Here is an 18812-nt window from a genome sequence, read left to right as displayed (position 1 = left end):
ATAATTTTATTATAAAATGCTCTACTCCTAATATATATCACTAAGCCAAACGTAACCTAATTTTATTGTCTTTAACTCTTTCAATTGTACTTAGAGAGTTTTTTAGTCTGCCCTATATTTATATCTTTTGATCGAGTAATTAACTACCTACCACTCCAAGCCACGCCTGCTAAGCAAGATGCATTGCGATTTCCTCTTCTGTGGATGCACCGGAGTATGATTCGAGACAGGAAGAGAAAAACTTTTTTCTCCGGCTCTTTTTCAAAAATAATTATCCACGTTTTCCCTCCGCACCCATGCATCTAGGAATTATTTGTTCCTTCATGATTTATAAATATTTTATTTAGTTATGCACCGCAATGCGCGTGCGCTATGAACTAGTATTAATTCAACGAATCATACTTTATTATGCTTTGATCTTGCCTCTTTGAGTAATTACTGCCAGTAGTTTACTTTTTCCTCTTTTGTTTTAGGTTTTTTAAATGATTTATATAAAATGACTTGAGCGGCATTTGAATCAAATAAACTATCTCAATTTATTCGAGTGCAAAAAGTATTTGAGTCATAAGTCACACAAGTTATTTCTATAAGTCTTTCTAAAAATGCAAAGGAAAACAGGAAATGACGCTTATAATTTCAATGAGATGTATATTGACCTTGAAATCGGATAATAACATCTTCTATAAAGATAATAGACATACGGCCCATTGCTTAATCTGTTTATCAAAATAGATGAAGTGTTGACTTTTTAATTTGACTTCAATTTGAAAGACGTTGCGCGTAACATTTATCTAGCTAGCCTTTTATGAATATTTACTAATTTCATTTGCATTCACTTAATTTGTCTAAATAAATCATGATTATTTTCATTGTGAAGCGTGCATTTTCTTCGGTAATAATTTATTTTGAACAAAATTCGATTTATGCACTTAGGCTAATAGATGAGCTAATGGTGAAATATATATATTTTATAATGTGATTTCATATTATTTTATTTTATAAGTTTTTGGCTTAACTAATGGTATTAAGGATCTTAGCTTTTTTACTTAGAATTATTCTTCTTTTTTTTTTTTTTGCCTTTCAACTTACATTCAAAATTTTGGTTTGTAATTTTTTATAAGAATTTAGGGCAACTTTCATGTTTCTTCTTTCTAGATTAATAATCCTTATGCCTCGTTCTCCTATTTGTGAGAACGAGACATCCATCTCATATTATGAAGTAGATTTTTGATTTTCTATAAAGTTAACAATATAATATTACTATCACGTCATTTTATAGTCTCAAAACAAACACAAAAAAATGAAATACTATGAATATCATGGTCGGACAAATTCTAAAAGATCATATAAATCAAATACTTTCGTTAAACATGTATTTTGGGGAATGTCCTTAATTATAACTCGCCTCAATTTGTGGTTTTAACATTTTCTAAATGACCCCAAGACAAATCATAGAAATTCTCAAAATACTGGAAACTATATTCTAAAATTTTACTAAATCATAGAAACTTTTTTTCCTTAATGTGAGAAATTATAATCCATCTTTCACCGCATTTTACTCTGTTGCTTGTCTAGCACTTCTCTTAACTTTTTCATGGTTGACTCTTCCCTTATTTTTTGCATCAAAATATAAGCAACTAATTATGAGAATCATCTGACAGGAAAAAAAAAAGTGTTTAAATAAAAACTCGCAACATAAAACATTTTCAATATTATTTATTTCACCTAAAGCACCATTAAAAAATAATTAAATAAATAAATTACATGCCCCCATCTTCTAATCTTCTCTCTCCCTCTCTCTCTCTCACACACACACACACACACACACATGTGTTGGCAGTGTGAGCTTGAAAAAGCAAATGGAATACAGTCTGTTTGGCAAATTGCCCATTCATCATCATAGTCTCCACCCCACAGGGTACGCCTCTCTCTCTCTCTCTCTCTCTCTCGAGTCTCGACTATATATGTACACACAAACTTCCTTCTCCTTAAATCACCATCCTTCCGAACTCTTCTCTCACTCTTCGAAGTTTAACACCATGAAAATCCCATCGCTCATTTTCTCATCCCTGGCTCTTCTTCTGGTCTGTGTATCTGGGCTGGGCCCCCGGTGCGCCAGGCTGAACCAGGGCTCGAGCCGCTCGACCCTCCAGGTGATGCACGTGAACAGCCCGTGCTCGCCCTTCAGGCCTCTAAAGCCCATCTCCTGGGAAGACAGCGTGCTCCAAACGCTGACCGAGGACCAGGCAAGGGTCCTGTACCTAGCCAGCCTCGTCGCCCGGAAGAAGACCAACTTGCCGATCTCTTCCGGCAAGCTGACCTACCAGAGCCCTACCTACATTGTGGAGGCTAAAATTGGCACGCCGCCGCAGACAATGCACATGGCCATGGACACCGGCAACGACGTCTCCTGGGTGCCCTGCACCGGCTGCGTCGGGTGCTCCTCTTCCACCGTGTTTAACTCCACCAATTCCAGTTCCTACAAGGGTGTCGGCTGCAACGATGACCGGTGCAAGCAGGTACTTCGTCTGGGCCTTTTCTTCTTTAGTCTCGAACACACGCGCCACGACCGGGGTGGCGCGTTGAAAGGCTCACTTTGACTCCTCATTGTGGACTATGTAATTAGTTACATACGCTTAAACAGCTGATATCAACAAATTTATAATTAAAAATTATTTCTTTAATGTATATTATTTTACGATTTCATTATTTTAATTATATTATTTGAAATGAGCATTCCTTAATTCAGTTTTTATTTTCTTTCAATTTTATATATAAATATTTTCTGATTTCTGATTTTTAAGTTTTATTTTTATGATTTTAACACTGATACCAAATAGTCCTTCAATAATTAATTTACTATTTTATTAAATAAAAATACATATTTAATTTCTTTAAAATATATTAATAAAAACTTTTATTTTATTTTCTTTCACCATATATATTTCTTAAAAAAAAGTTAGGGGTGCACCGTGCACGTGACTTTGAGAGGTACCGAAAGGGTCCCACCCAACTCCCGTGACTTCCATCTCTGGCATCCACAGAATCCTGCTTCCCCAATAAATTAATATCTATTCTATTGATTATTTATTTCATTCATATATTATCATTTTTTTAAGTTAAAGAAAAAAATATTGAAATTTCTTAGAGAAAAAGGTCGTGCTATGTTTTCCTTAATCAATAAATTAATATTTTTTGTTAATTATAATATCAGTAATTAAAATTATAATTGAATTACACTATTATATAATCGATTTTTTTATATATAAAAATCAATTATGATATTATTGTCCACGAAAGTTTACATTAATGTATTTAGAGAAAAAGAAAGAAAAATCAGCAGTAGGAAACTTTAGCCCTGCCTAGATTGTGATCGACTAACTTTTACATGAAACCAATATCAGGTGCCAAACCCCGGATGCAGCGACGGCGGCGCGTGCGGTTTCAACTTCACTTACGGCAGCTCCACCGTAACCGCGAACCTCTCCCAGGACAGCGTCACCCTCGCCACCGACGTCTTTACGAACTACGCCTTCGGCTGCATCAAGATGGCCACTGGAAAGTCGGTGCCACCGCAGGGGCTGCTGGGGCTGGGCCGCGGCTCCCTCTCGCTCCTCTCTCAAACAATCAAACAGTACAACAACATCTTCTCCTACTGCCTCCCCGCCTACAGCTCCTCCGCGGCCACCGGCTCCCTCCGCCTCGGCCCCGTCGGCCAGCCCCAGAGGATCAAAACCACACTCCTTCTCAGGAACCCTAGAAGACCCTCCCTCTACTACGTCAACTTGATAGCCATCTACGTCGGGAGGAAACTCGTCGATTTGCCGGCGGGCGCGCTGGCCTTCGATCCCAAAACCGGCGCCGGTACCGTCATCGATTCAGGTTGTTGCAACTTACAAATTAGTCCCTTATTTTATAACGCGCTTCTTCTGCTTTCCAATAATGACCCTGCTGATCCTTTATTCACCCAACTAGGTACGGTCTTCACCCGGTTCGTCACCACCGTGTACACGGCGGTGCGGGACGAGTTCAAGAAGCGGGTCAGGGGGCCGACGGGGAAATTGAATGCGACGCAACTAGGGGGGTTCGACACCTGCTACACCGTCCCCGTCACGGTGCCGACGATCACGCTGGTGTTCAGCGGCATGAACGTCACGCTCCCCACCGACAACCTCATGATACGGAGCTCCGTCAGCAACACCTCGTGCCTAGCCATGGCGGCCGCGCCGAACAACGTCAACTCCGCCCTGAACGTCATCGCCAGCATGCAGCAGCAGAACCACCGCATCCTCTTCACGGGCACCTCGCTCGGCGTCGCCCGTGAGCGTTGCACCACATACTGAAAGTGAAACCGGTCCATCTCTTCTGTTCCCATCTGAAATTTTCCTTTTTTTCCGAAATTGTCCTTGTTGCCGGGGTGGGCTGTGCGTGTTTTTGTCTTTTTGTGCCGGTAAGGGTATCTTCTGGAAAATGGTTGTGATGTGATGTGCGATCGTCTTACTTGTTTTTTTTATTTTTTACCGAGGTTAATTATTAGTTTTTTACTGTTTTACTGACTGTTAAAAATGGAAGAGGGAAGAGGAGGAGGACCCTGAAAGAAATGTCCAGGATCCGGATCATGGGTGGGTTAGTAGTTTTGTTTGGGTCGCGGGTCATCCGTTCAGATTTCGGATGTCACGGATTGTAACACATTGGTTCTAGGAAATATATGAAGGGAGTCAAATAAGTTATGATTTAATATGCACCATTGGATTTGAGTTTTTTTTTTTTTTTTTAATGGAAGAATTTTCTTAGCATCGTGGTTAATGATATGGGACCATTTTCCCTTCATTATTTGTTGGGTTAAACCTATAAATAGTTTTAAAAATTAGATTAAAAAATATTATTAGAAAAATATTAAAATAGATATCTCGGACATATTGTTTATTAACAACAACGGCAAACTTTGAGTCTCACTATGTACGGTTAATTATTTGAATCATTTTTTTATGTTAGTTCACTTGTTCGAGGGTATTACTTTTGACTAGTTTAAGAGCTATTAAATCTTTTTTCACAAATTTCAAATTATTTTTCATTTATCTCTTTCTTTTTACATTCCGTTTGAAACTTCGAAAATATTGATAATAACTGAGAAATGTTTGACTAATAAGAAAAGTGAATAATAAAATAAAAATAAATACACAAAATTGATGAATAAAATCATCAATATTTCATTTTTTTCTAATTTTTAATTATATTATTACAAAATTTTATTTTCATAAAACTTTCATATAAAATGAAAATATAATAAAAATTGTGTTTCCTTTCATTTCATTATTCTAAGCAAAATCTTTTCTTCAAACGGACCCTTAGGGCATGTTTGGAGTTTGAAAAATATTTTTAAAAAAAAAGTAAAAAATTAAGGACTCCACATTTTCATATTTGATTATGAAGAAAAATAAAAAATAAAATAGAAAATATACCAAACTGGTGTACAAAAATTTGATTTTACTTATTATTAATATTTTATATTCTTAATTTTTAATCATATAGAAGGAAAATATAATAGAAAATAAGTATCCTCCTTATTTTCCTTTCCTCTTCCTAAGCAAAATCATTAATCCAAATAGGTCTTTAGTATTATTTACAATAACTAACTCATTATTCCTTACTACTACACTTCTTGACTTACGTTTCAAATGTTCAAACCATTTAAGTTATCTCTTCCTTATCTTTTATCTGTATTATACCTAACTTATTACAAATGTGTTCATTCTTAATTTCTCCTAATAATTTATCATATAATTTGTTTTTCACAACTAATGTAACGATCCCAAAAATAATATGTGGGTGAGTGTAATCCATAAAGAAATTTTAATTTAATAACTAAATAATTAAATAATATAATATAATTTTATATATATATATATATATATGTTAATATAAGTAAAAGGAATTTAAAGGAATTTTGAGGCTTAAAGAAGCTTCAAGATTTCATTCTAATTGAAATCCCAGAACCCTCCTAGCGCAATCTGCTTTCTCTCACTGTCTCTCTCTCTCCACGCTCTCCCTCTCTCCTCGATTTTCTCAGCTAAATATGCATCGATCGAAGAATAAAAAATACCCTTGGGTTCCAAATTTGACCACGAACATTTTAACTAAAGTAGATTTGTCGTAGGAGCGTCATAGGCACCACCCGTGGGATAAAGTAAGGGGAATAAATTATGTTAGGAATTTTCTAAAATTCAACCGATTAAACTTGTGATTCCAAGAATTAATATATATGTTTTCTGGGTATTCGTATTTATGGAAATTGGATTTTGGATTATTATTATTATTATGAATTGATTAAACTAGCGTTGTGAGCCTAAGGATTTTATAATAATTATTATTTCCAATATTAACTGATTAAATTTAGATATAAGGCTGCAAGGTTAAAGTAATAGATTTTTTGAAAGATTTAACCAGTTGAAATTATTAGTTTGAGTTGTTAAACATGTTTTGGTAAATGATCAAAATGAGTAGGTTTGACCATCTCAGTTTAGTAAATTATGGTTTAATGTTTAAATCGTGTGGCATGAGAATAACATTTTATAATTAAACTAATTGTAATTGCTGTGAGTTATGAACATATATGTGTGAGAGGTTTATTTGTGAAAGCTCTATGTGATGTGAAAGTTCCTATGTGGGCCACGTACTGAGAAGTGCGCAGTAAAAGTCCTTGTGTGGGCCATGTATTGAGAACGATGGAAGGGATGCTCCATACGCAGCGAAGAGGCCGAAAAGTAAAGGTATGATGTAGAGATGTACATTTCAATTATGGATGTGCATGCATGAATGCGAATTGAATATATGGTAATTGTGATGTGATATGGTAAACATGTATGCAGATTCTATGGTATGGTTGATATTAAATGTGTGTGAGTTTTAGTTGGCAAATGAAAGTTAATTATAACAAAGTCTTAAATGTAATTTTATACTGTGGCATTATGTATGATCGAAGCGAGGTAAACTTTCCATCCGAGGGCTTGCTAAGTAAGGTGAGTGTCCTGATAGATATCAGTTGTAGTTGCACCTAGGCTAAATGGGTAGAGTTATATAAGGTATCAGATCAAAGAGGTGTTACATGTATGGGCATGTAAACTCCCCAATTCTTAGGAAACTCTCACTATAAATAATAATGTATGTGAAGTGAATGCATCGTGATTGGGGATATGTTGTGGTGTGATCTGTGATGGTGGATGTGCTATGGTAATACGTGTGATATATGTGTATGTGAATTTATGTGTTATGGATGATGATGTATGTGCGAGTACTGTCTGCAAGTGTTTGTTCAGCTATTGTTGAATAATTAAATTCTTATATTTTTACTACACTAAAACTCATCTGTCACACACTGATAATAGTTTATTTCATCTTTACTGAGAGGTGTCTCACCCCATCATACAACCTATTTTTCAGGACTGTCTCGTGATCGAGCCTAGCGAGCTCTAGAGTGGGGTGATAGTATAGCTCATTATAAAATATTAGGGTATTAGTGAAGGATCAAATTCATCACTAATACTTATAAATTCGTCACTAATAGTATTAGTGACGAATTTATAAGTATTAGTGACAGTTTTAAATTAGTTGTTATATCTGTCATTACTACTAACTATTAGTGACAAATTACAACCGTCACTAAAACCTTAATATCGTCACTATAAATTCTACATTGGCTCTACCCAAATTCATCACTAATAGTGGAGTATTAGTGACGATTTTTAGATTCATCACTAATAGTAGGGTATTAGTGAAGGATTCAAATTCGTTACTAATACGAATTTGTGATTTGTTACTAATAGTACAATATTAGTAAAGGATTTGAATCCTTCAGTAATAGCATACCATTCGTGATGAATCCAAAAACCGTTACTAATACTCTATTATTAGTGACGAATTTGAATCTTTCACTAATACTTTATTATTAGTGACAAATTTGAATCCTTCACTAATAATTAAAAAATTAAAAAAATCTTTAATATTAATTTTTTTAATCATCAATTCTTATAAAAATCTGTAATTACATTTTCGCATATATAACCTGAAATTAAAATTACTACAAAATTCATAAATCATTCAAAAATTTGAATTCAAATACAAATTCAATTAAAATAAAGAAATAATATCTGTTCAGATAAAAAAAATTTTTAAAATATTCAAAATTCAAATACAAATACTAGTACAAATTCAAATTAAAATACAAAAATTCCATTTGTTCAAATAACAATAAAAATTACAAAGAAATAATCAAAAGTTGCATCTGACGGCTGTAGTGCGTGCATGCATGGCATCATCCTAATTTTATAACTGCCGCGAACCCTACAAATTAAGAATCATAAAAAAAAAAAAAAAAATTAGTATACAAATGGAGAGCCGACGCTCGGTATAATCAGGAAAAAAAATATAGAGTGTAACTGTAGTAACCGGAAAAAAAAATATAATAATAATAATAATAATAATAATAATAATAAAATAAAATTAATTAATTAAATTAATAAGTAAAATGAACAGTATGATAAGGAACAAATATATATATATATATATATATATATGTGTGTGTGTGTGTGTGTATATATATATATATATATATATATATAAAAGGTATGAAAGCTTCTTAAAGAAGCTTTACTTTACTTTACTTTACTTAAGGTTTATTATATATATATATATTATTAAATTAACACAAACTTCTTTAAGAAGCTTTGAAGGTAAAATCCAAATTTAATTGGATTTTTGGTGGATGTGAGTTCATTCTCTCTCTCTCTCTCTCCTACGACTCTCTCTCTTCGATTCCGGGTTAGTTTTACGCCGGATCGACAAACCAAAACCACCACGACGCTCCTGGCGAAGTTCTCTACAAGTCTGCCGGAACGGATCGTCAGGAAAACAAAGTTGGATTTCATCCCAAATCCAAGGTAAGGCTTTATATTCAATATTTGGATTTTTGACAGTTGAAAAAAGTAATATACGCGTAAAAATACTGAACTTTAATACTGAAAATTTTCAGTTCCAGGGTATTGATTGGGAACGTTGGGAATCATCTCTAAGTTAAGGTAAGACTTTTTAAGTCGAATTTGACTTAGTGGTAGTTATAGAAAATATTGTACGTACGAAAATACTAAACTTTAATTCTGTGAGTTTTCATTTTCAGGGTATTGAGTTGAGAACCTTGTGGGTACGGGAAAGATTTTCTTAGGGGCTTTTCAGGAATCAGGTAAGGGGATAAACTAAGCTAGTTTTGTTTTGAGAAAATGTATGTATATATATGTAGCATCTGGTTTCAGGAAAAATAAATATATTTATATATATAATTTATATTTGGAAAATACTGTTTAAATGATGATATGTTGAATACGTAGAAAATTTCTTTAGTGTGGCATGAGTATAAAAATGTTGTGAAATACTGTTTTTTTTTTTAATGGGGACGATATGGATTTCTATGATGGAAAACCGGCGTACAGGCCGAGATATTTTTATATGTATATGTGATTTGCCGGCGTATGGGCCGTGCTATATGGATGAGATTTGCCGGCGTACGGGCCGTGCTATGTGATTTGCCAGCGTACGGGCTGTGCTATGTGATTTGCCGGCGTACGGGCCGTGCTATGTGGTTTGCCAGCGTACGGGCTGTGCTATGTGATTTGCCAGCGTACGGGCCGAGCTATGATAAAATGTGTAATACCGGCGTACGGGCCGATGATTTTCATGATACACGTATATATGTGAAATGATATGATTGATGTGAAAATAAATGATATGAGATATTTATGTATCACGGTTTTAGTATATGTATATGATATCAGAACCTGGTTGGCTTGGTCTAGGCTAGCACTTGCACGGTACCGTTGCTATGTGTCCATGGTCTTCGTGATCATGATATCTGTGTTAACGCCGCTGTACGGAGTGGTGTGAGATTGGATGGTCGATGTGGTTATTTTCAAGAAGTGTGCTGTTATCGCCCCTGATGTACGGACCAGTTTGGGTAGACCCATCGGACCTATAGACTACTGTTTGACTTGGCAATGGTCGGCCAACCATTGTCAGGTCCCACCTTCGGGCCACACAACCTAGTCATGTGGGGGTAATACATGACAACAGCCAGCTAACCTACCAGGATTGTTTTATATTATTATTAGTGTATGAGATGAGACATGTATGTTTTCCCAGATTTGATAAATAGTATTGAATATGTTATGTATGGTATATGTAGAACACATAATATTCATGTTGCCACACACTGGTATTAGTTTATTTCCCTTACTGAGAGGTGTCTCACCCCTAAATCTTATACATTTTTCAGGAGCCCCTGATAGGAGAGCGGGAAAAGCCCCGTTGATCTAGATCAATTGTTTGCCCTCTTTGGAAGGGTAAGTTTTTGGTAGGGACAGTTAGGTTTTGTGGGAATTGTCCCTAGATTTCATTTTTGAGATGTATATACTGTGAGATAGTAATTGTAGTGACTCTGGTATGTGTTATGCACATTATGATGAGATGTATATGATTTTATACTTTCTGCTGCGTAGGCTTCTGCTGTATGTTTTGTTATATCCCTGGTGCCCACGGGCCCAGGTGGATTGTGACCTGCTGAGTTGGGATGTATGATGTGATGATAATTTATTTATATATAAAAAAAAATTTGTGAAAAAGGAGCAGGTCGTTACAGTAAAGAACTGACCCTTTATACGGACCCAGATGTTACTACTCATACAAAATATCTGCACCAAATAATCATACATAGACAACTCGCCCTAAACAGGAACATACGAGTGTAACTCATACATTACTGGAATGCAAATGTTGCGGAAAAACATAAACATTTATTGGGATTTCTAATTCAATTTATTCTTTTCATCCTTCGAAAATGTGTAACAAGCCAATGACATGAGAATTTTGTCCCCATCATGAAACAGGTGCAACTCAGGTCGTATTCTCATATCTTCCATATCCCAACAAGCATTTGCAGTGTCTTTTGTCTTCCCATTTATATCCAGTAATGTACCAATGACATTCTCACAAATATTCTTTTCGATGTACATGACATCCAAGTTATGACATAGTGGAAGATCTTTCCAGTATGGCAACTCGAAGAAGATGCTTCTCTTTGTCCAATTCAACTCTCACTCAGCGCGTTTTCTTTTTCTACTAGTAGATGGTTTCCCAAGTTTCACATCTCCGATCAACCTTAGCTGGTTTAATACCTCTTCCCCACTTAGTCGCTTTGGCTACAACCTTTGTTCAGGTTTTCCATTAAAGCTTCTGATGCCACGAGTCCTCCAAGGATGTCCAGTTCGTAGAAAACAACGATGACACATAAAACATAACTTGCAGCCATGTTTCAAGGATAAGGACCTAGCATCCTTATTACATACTGGGCATGCTAAGTAACCTTTTGTGCTCCAACCTGACAGGTTGCCATAAGCGGGGAAATCTAATTGTCCACAACACTGCAGCATGCATCCAAAATGTTGTCGTGGTTTCCACATCGAATGTCTCTACTACCAGGTGCCCTCAGTTCGAGAATGAGTAGAGACATATAGATGAAAGGTTCTTTCATACATCGTCATGGCAGCATATTGTATGACATCATTATAACTGACCACATGCTATACGGGTTGTTCATGTTACCGAAAGGATTGAACCCATCTGACGCAAGGCCAAGTCTGATGTTGCGAGAATCAATAGCAAACCACGGATGCATTTTATCAAAATCGGTCCAAGCTTCAGAGTCCACTGGATAGCTAAGGGTGTTTCCATCTTGAAGACGTTTCTCTTGATGCCATCTCATATTTGTAGTAGTCTTTTTGTACATATACAATTGTTGCAATCGCGGGATTAATGGACAATATCGCAAAGCTTTTTTGGGGATCCTTTTACCTTTCTTCTAATATTAGTTGTATACCTCGATTCACCACATTTTGGGCACTTATTCACATTTTCATGTTCACTATAAAAGAGTGCACAATCATACCTACATGCATGTATTAAAGTGTACCGAGACCCAATTCACGCATGTATGCCTTTGCCTCATAAAAAGACTTCGTAAGTGTTTCGCCATCAGGTAGTGCCGCCTTAATGAGGCTTAAATACATGTTGAATACGCTCTGATATAACCTATGCATTGTCCTTGCATGAAGAAACTTTATCAGAAACTCTAATTTTGATAACTTTTTGTAGTTTGGATATAGGAGCACCCGTGCATCCCTCATGAGATTAGCAAATGGTTTATCAAGTCGATTCAACGTACTAGGATCACAAGGTATGGTACCTGCTGAAGTAGATTCATCACCAATACGCGACACACCGACATCGCCCGTGTTCACTACAATCCCCCTTTGCAAGTCACCTTACATTTCAATTACCCCTTCCAAACATGTATTACCACCTACTATATTTGCCCCCTCATCTTCATCATTATCATCATCGCTCTGAACTGCATAATCTTCACCGTGGAACACCCATGTTGTGTACCTTTTCTCCATTCCAAAGTCTAATAAATGTGAATGAACCAAATCAATGTGTTTGAATGTTATCTTTTGGCATTTCTTGCAAGGACACCTTATTCTACTGGATTTGTCTGCATGAGGACGTGCAAACTCTATGAAATCATGCACCCCTTTCACGTATTTTGGCAAAAACCTACCCTTAGTGTTCATCCAACTTTTATCCATGTTCATTAATTATCCTATAACATGTTCAAGTAATTGGTGTTCATTACATTCTCGTAATGTTTATAACGCATGGATCGTGAATCCTATAATCAATCATCATACTCTAAATGGTATGGATCCTATCCCATTAAGGAATGTTGCATTTACATTGCGATCAATCGCTTAAATTCCTTTGTCGTAGTTATTGTAAATTTGGGCAGCATCTCCCCATGGCTCGCCAAGTACATGAGATGGGGGAAGTAAACATATTGCTAGTTTTCCATTACTAACAAATTGTCACGACACCCCACTATGCACCCAGAGAACACAAGTAGAGATGCATTCGAAATATATAATGACAATTGACAAAGTGTGAACGATGACAATAATGTAAATACAACTTCTTGAACTGTCCATATTGGACAATCCAAGAATAGTTGAAATATAAACATTACTAATTGTAAGTGAAACAAATAATTAACATGTTCAAGTGATTATTAGTCAACATAGTATGACTAATAATCATTTGAATTATAACAATTGATTTGTCTCACATGTACGATTAGGTATGAATGTATAGTAACCGTTCTTGGATGGGTCTAAACTTCAATGAATACATGAAATGATAGTAATTAATTTGACATTTTATTTTATACGACATTTAGTTCTTGACTTTTCACTGTATTCTATACATTGTTGTTCTTAACCAAGTGTTTTAGATTTTCAATAATAAGCCTAAGATCGCCTCTTTTCTTATGAATTTCAACACGTGAAAAGCGCGAGTTAGAATGACTTTAAGTTTTAACTGATCATGCATATATTTCTTTGTACATAGTTTTATTATGGAAAAACTTTAACGAAATTTTGGCAGCATGCCGTCTGTAAATTGGACATTTTTCAAAAAATTCTTTCACTAAAACTTGATAGATTCAAGCAAACAAATCACAATAATATGCATTATGTAGATACTATCGAGTTTGAGCATGCGAGAACCTAAATCCACTACCAGCATACAATTCATAATGTATTGCATCAACCATGCAGTTGGCGTTCAACACAAGCATGTATTTCAGTAGTTCAATTTAAAATTTATATCACATAATACCATCCATCAAGACAAGATTTCCAACATTTCAGTAGTTATTTTGATTAATTTTTTATAATTAGTTAATTTCGATTGGAATAAAAAGATACATTATGTGTTTTTTTTCCCTTACCTTCCCTAGGAATCTCTTTTATAGGTGAGACATACTTCTTGCATCAAAAGAAAGCCAACACTCTCATCATTTAAAAATGAAATGTGTCACTAAAATACTGACATTAGTTGATTGATTATGGTGTGGTGGTACTAGCAAGTAATACTCCTGAGTGCATATATACTCGATAAGATTATATTGATATGAAAATATACAGGAATTACTCAAGAGACAAAAAGTAGCTGTTTAGCAACCAAGTAGCGAAAATATACTTCACACGTCTTCTACTGGTGGTAGTATATTAAATCATACCCAATCATTCTCCAAACATGATTTTTCTTTTTTTTTTTGGCCAAAGCAAAGACCACACTAATAAGAATCATAATAATAAAAAAAGATCAGCAAACAATGCATTTATCATAACTTAAGAAACCCCTTCACCCTGAAACACTACCTATTCCTTTCCATCTGGACCTCCCACAAAATAACTCAACGGCTATAATTTCCGCAAAGCATCTCAAAGATTGGCATTCACATTACTCAATTTACATCAAACCTCTAAGAAATGATTCTAAACAACCCTACCCCTCCCCTCCCCCAAAGTTGGCTTCATTTCAGAGCCATTAGATAAAAAAAATTGTCATTTTAAAGTAAAAAACTAAACACAATTAAAGATAAGAACTAAAACTAGAAAATATAATGCAATTGAAGGATCAAATTTTATTTTTTTTTATCTCGAAATTACCTAGGAGAATTGGCACGCTTTTGCCCTTGATTTGCTATATTGGACTAAGTACTTCCAAATGTGACTTCAGCTCCCTAAGCCTGCCAATCATTTGTCAATAGAGAGAAAACTAAATCAATGCTATTAGACACTAAATAGGAACTGCATGGAGAAATCTTACTTTTTATTTTTCAAAAAAAGAAAATGAATTATTTAAATGGCAGATACATCAATACCAAATTTGGAAGCTAAGGTATGGAGAAACAAATAAACAATTCACAAATCTAAAGTGTCAAAACAATGATATTTTGGTCCAAGCAAAATATAAAAGTAGCCCAACAAGCAAAAAAGTTTTGCTTTCCTTTTTTTTTTTTATTTGGGTGGCGAAATACATAAGCGCGGTGATAAGAGGGTGATCACAGGAATCGAACATCATAATTAAATAAAACAACAGTTGTCCATATATTGAGAAAGAAAGAGGGGGGAAAATGGAAGGGAATGCACTGGGAAACACATTGCAAGAAGAGGAGGCTATAAAAGCTCTATTAGGCAATAAAATAGATCCCAAAAAAAAAAAAATGACTTCATGGGAGTACTTGGATAATGGGTAGAAACTAGGAGTTGAACACTAAGAAAAATATGAAAATTTCTTGTTTAACACTTAAAATTCTTTTAGGCAGTGATTCATTAAATTGTATACTGAAAATGAAAAATTTTTGTTTCTTAATTGTTTTGAAAAATTGTACACTGAAAATGAAAATATGAAACTATTATCCAACTAAACAATTTCAAAACTCTATAATGGATAATAGTATTTCAAATTATAATTAAATGCATCATTTGTTGCCATGCAAATAGTCAAGTTGCTAAAAATTAACCTAAAAAAAAAAAAAAAAAACAAAGGAACTAAAAACTTGATGAAGTCAAAAACCCTAACCTAACCTAAAATACTTAAATCTCTATGCCATTAGATTAACGTGTTAACAACAAAATCCGAGTGTTGTCTCTTACAAGTAGGCAACTCACTTGTATTTTATATTCTAAGATGATTATAATATTGCTATAATATCTAATAAAAAGGTGATTAGACAATTAACAATACTAAACATGATGTTGTTATAATACTAATCGTGTGACCACTTGCTTCTAACAATAGGATAATAATATTAATTAAATTAAAAAACAAAAAGAAGAATCTAAAACACAATGGAAATTAAATTAAATGAAAGAGGTGATCAATAGGAAGTTAATGGTTCCCCTTGTGCTCAAAGTCAATGGATCATGATTCATTTCATTGTGCCATAATTCCTTTTCTAAACACTCTTTACTATTGGAGAATGCTATCTAGTCTTAGCTACTAATGGAGTAAATGATGAGCTAAAGATTTTTATTTTGACATGGTGTAGAACATGGCCCGTTGACACTATCATCTAGTGCCTGTTTAACTTGTATGACTGAATGTCTATTGATAGTAAATATGTGTTATACATATATGTATATAGAGGATCACTCTTTACATTTCTTATTGAAAAGGAAATTCTTGGCGGAATGATGAGAGGAGATGCCAAATTGAGACAACTTTCACTTCTAATATTTACTTGCACACATGACTCACAAAAGTATAGGTGATAGCATGGTTAGGTTTGGATTTATTTCATTATGAAATCTAGCTAACACAAAATCAGACTTGCAATTTTGAAGAAACTAATTATGAACCGAATTTACCCCCGATTTAGGGTTGGTTTCCTAAGTCACATATATGTTTAATTATCCTATCTCATATTTGATCATTGTACTAATGAATACAAATTATTATGCTTTTATCCATTCTCTCGTTTAGCCAAGAGTTTTACTATGTTTCATCAATATTGAGTTATTATTTTATTTTATCCCGTATGGAGTAAGTTCTTATTATCTTATAATTACTTTTTAAAAAATCTTTTAAAAGTTTATGTAATGACAAGTGATCAATTCATTTTGTTAAAAAAAATGATAAAGAATGAGGTGACGTGAAAATTAGTTATGTTTGTTTTATTTTTTTAAGAAAAAAATTTAGTTAGGAGGTCTACTAGACCTAGGCTACATTTATAATAAAACGGTTAATATTAAAAGTTAAACATTGTACAGAAAGCATAATTTAATCCTTGTACATTGTTAGACTGCAAAAGTAATTATTATGTAATTTTTGGGACATATAATTACTAAGTTTTCATCCTTTAAAAATAGTTAGTATATATAAGAAACTTTACAAGCTATTTATCACACGCTCGTGACAAAATCGCAAATGAGAGGATATAGGATATACCACTCTAATTAGACAAGTTAATGATAATATAACGTTTGTTTCTCCAGCCAAAATAACATTAAATTGGCAAGAATAAATTTTGCAAGCTAGTCGTCTTTACTCTTACTGTGTGAGTTTATAATATCTCGACAATGTAATTTTGTATTCTTTATTAAAAATAAAATAGTTTGATATCATTATTCTTACCAATAGTATACGATGGGATCAAAATTACGTGCAAGAATTTTTAGGGCATTTTTAATTCACCCCCTTTTCAAATATGTAGAACACAGGAATTGAAGTAAGAACACAAATTAGAACAAACATAAATGGTATGGTCAAAATATAAATGCCCTATGTATGTTTTACTTTCGTTTTTCATCAAATTGGAGATTAGCCTAAAGTAATCTCGCATTAGATAATCAGTTTCACCTGAAACTGTCTCAAGCAGACAATATGCCAATCTAAAATGGCAACAAAAATTCCCAATTGAATGAATCCCATTCTAATTGTAAAAATTTTCCATCACTAAATCTTAAATTTTAAACTCACATTCATTCGTAGTTTTGAGTCATTCCCTAAATTCCATTCAGCGCTAGTCTCAAACAATTGCCAGATTCAAAAATGTCATGCCACAAATGAAATACTGAAAAGTAGCACCAAATGTGAAAGAGTAGCATGGGAAAACGATTTCGGACAGAATCAAACTGAAAGAAAACCCATTAAAGTTCTAATCTAACATTCTTTCCCTTCGTCCCCTTTTCTTTCTTAGCAACAAACACATAATTAGGGCTAAAATTAAACCAAAACAAAATAAAAGCCAATGGCCAGCTAGTCATTTACCTCCGTGCAGACCCTCCTGCGAAGAAAACTCTTCTATTTCATCATCCACATTACAAGAAACCTCCACCGAGTCTCGCTTATGCACTGATGCCGGTCTGTTGTTGAGCCCCAGTCTCAAACGCCTAAGAACCGGAATCGAATTCTCCCCAAGATCGTGGTCTGAATCCATAACTAGGGGCTGAAAACATTCATCATCTTCGAGATTGCGCAGGGTCGCACTGCTCGAAGGTCCCAGAGCTTGTTCGTCGGAAAAGGGTTCTCGAGTATGGACTTAAGGCGACGGGCCCTCGGCTGTGATGGTTAGTGAACGAACAACGACGGGCTCTTGGGCTGTGATGGTCTGCGAATAGTGAGGGGCCCTTGGGCTGCGACGAATGGCGACGGCATTGCGACGGAGAGAGGAGAATCCGGAGGGGAGGATTGAGAGAGGATCGAGAGAGGAGCGGGAAAGGGATAAGGGAAAAGAGGGAACAGAGGAAGATTGGGGCGAAACCCGGTAAATAAAAGAACTAGTAGTGACGAATCCATAACTATTATTCCTAGTGGGAAATTAATTAATTTTTTTTAAAGAAAAAAACTAGTAGTGATGAAACCTCCAAAACGTCACTACTAATGGACTAATAGTGACGAATACTACAATTGTCACTAATACTCGTCCACTAATTTTTATTTTTTTATTTTTTAAATAAAATGGCAGTAGTGACGGTCCCAAATCCGTCGCTAATAACAAACTAATAGTGATGAATGTAAAAATTCGTCACTAATACTTGCCCTTTAAATTAGTTTTTTTTTTATTTTTTTTAAATAAAAGGGTAGTAGTGACGGTCCTATATTCGTCACTAATAACCACCTAGTAGTGACGAATAACCAAATTCGTTACTAATACTCTACTTCTAATTTTTTTAAATTTTTTAAAAATAAAAAAGCAGTAGTCACGCTCCCAGATCCATGACTAGTACTCCGCATAAAAAATTTTTATTTATTTTTAAAGAAGGGAAATATTAGTGACGGTTCTCAAATCCGTCACTAATAAGGGCCAATAGTAACGAATATACACATTCATCACTAATACCTTGAATCAAAAAATTTTATTTATT

The 18812-nt window shown here is 34.5% G+C and overlaps 1 protein-coding gene and 1 long non-coding RNA gene across 3 annotated transcripts; one reads left to right on the top strand and one right to left on the bottom strand.

Annotated features, from left to right (window-relative positions):
• Nucleotides 1-1791: 1791 nt before the first annotated feature.
• On the top strand, nucleotides 1792-4738 carry LOC131165091 (aspartyl protease AED3). 2 transcript variants are annotated; one of them, XM_058122779.1, is made up of 3 exons: nucleotides 1792-2519; nucleotides 3405-3882; nucleotides 3976-4738. In XM_058122779.1, the coding sequence occupies exons 1-3, from the start codon at nucleotides 1860-1862 to the stop codon at nucleotides 4341-4343; spliced, it is 1506 nt and encodes a 501-aa protein (XP_057978762.1). In that variant the 5' UTR covers nucleotides 1792-1859; the 3' UTR covers nucleotides 4344-4738. The 2 variants fall into 2 exon arrangements, with proteins under 2 accessions (XP_057978762.1, XP_057978761.1); XM_058122778.1 differs by having other exon boundaries at nucleotides 1836-2519; nucleotides 3405-4738.
• A 3540-nt stretch (nucleotides 4739-8278) lies between these two features.
• LOC131164396 (uncharacterized) lies at nucleotides 8279-18196 on the bottom strand. Its single transcript, XR_009139261.1, has 3 exons — nucleotides 17716-18196; nucleotides 14610-14689; nucleotides 8279-8340 (listed from the first exon to the last, which is right to left on the bottom strand). It is a non-coding gene; the product is annotated as an uncharacterized LOC131164396 (long non-coding RNA).
• Between the last annotated feature and the right edge of the window lie 616 nt (nucleotides 18197-18812).

This window comes from Malania oleifera, chromosome 9 (genome assembly GCF_029873635.1).
Source record: "Malania oleifera isolate guangnan ecotype guangnan chromosome 9, ASM2987363v1, whole genome shotgun sequence".
NCBI lineage: Eukaryota > Viridiplantae > Streptophyta > Magnoliopsida > Santalales > Ximeniaceae > Malania > Malania oleifera.
The sequence above is the reverse complement of the archived record's forward strand: the minus strand, read 5'-3'. Positions and strand labels throughout refer to the sequence as shown.

Coding starts and splice junctions, on each gene's coding strand:
- LOC131165091 (XM_058122778.1), top strand. CDS start 1,860: ATGGAATACAGTCTGTTTGGCAAATTGCCCATTCATCATCATAGTCTC. Junction 2,520..3,404: donor ACGATGACCGGTGCAAGCAG/GTACTTCGTCTG, acceptor AACCAATATCAG/GTGCCAAACCCCGGATGCAG.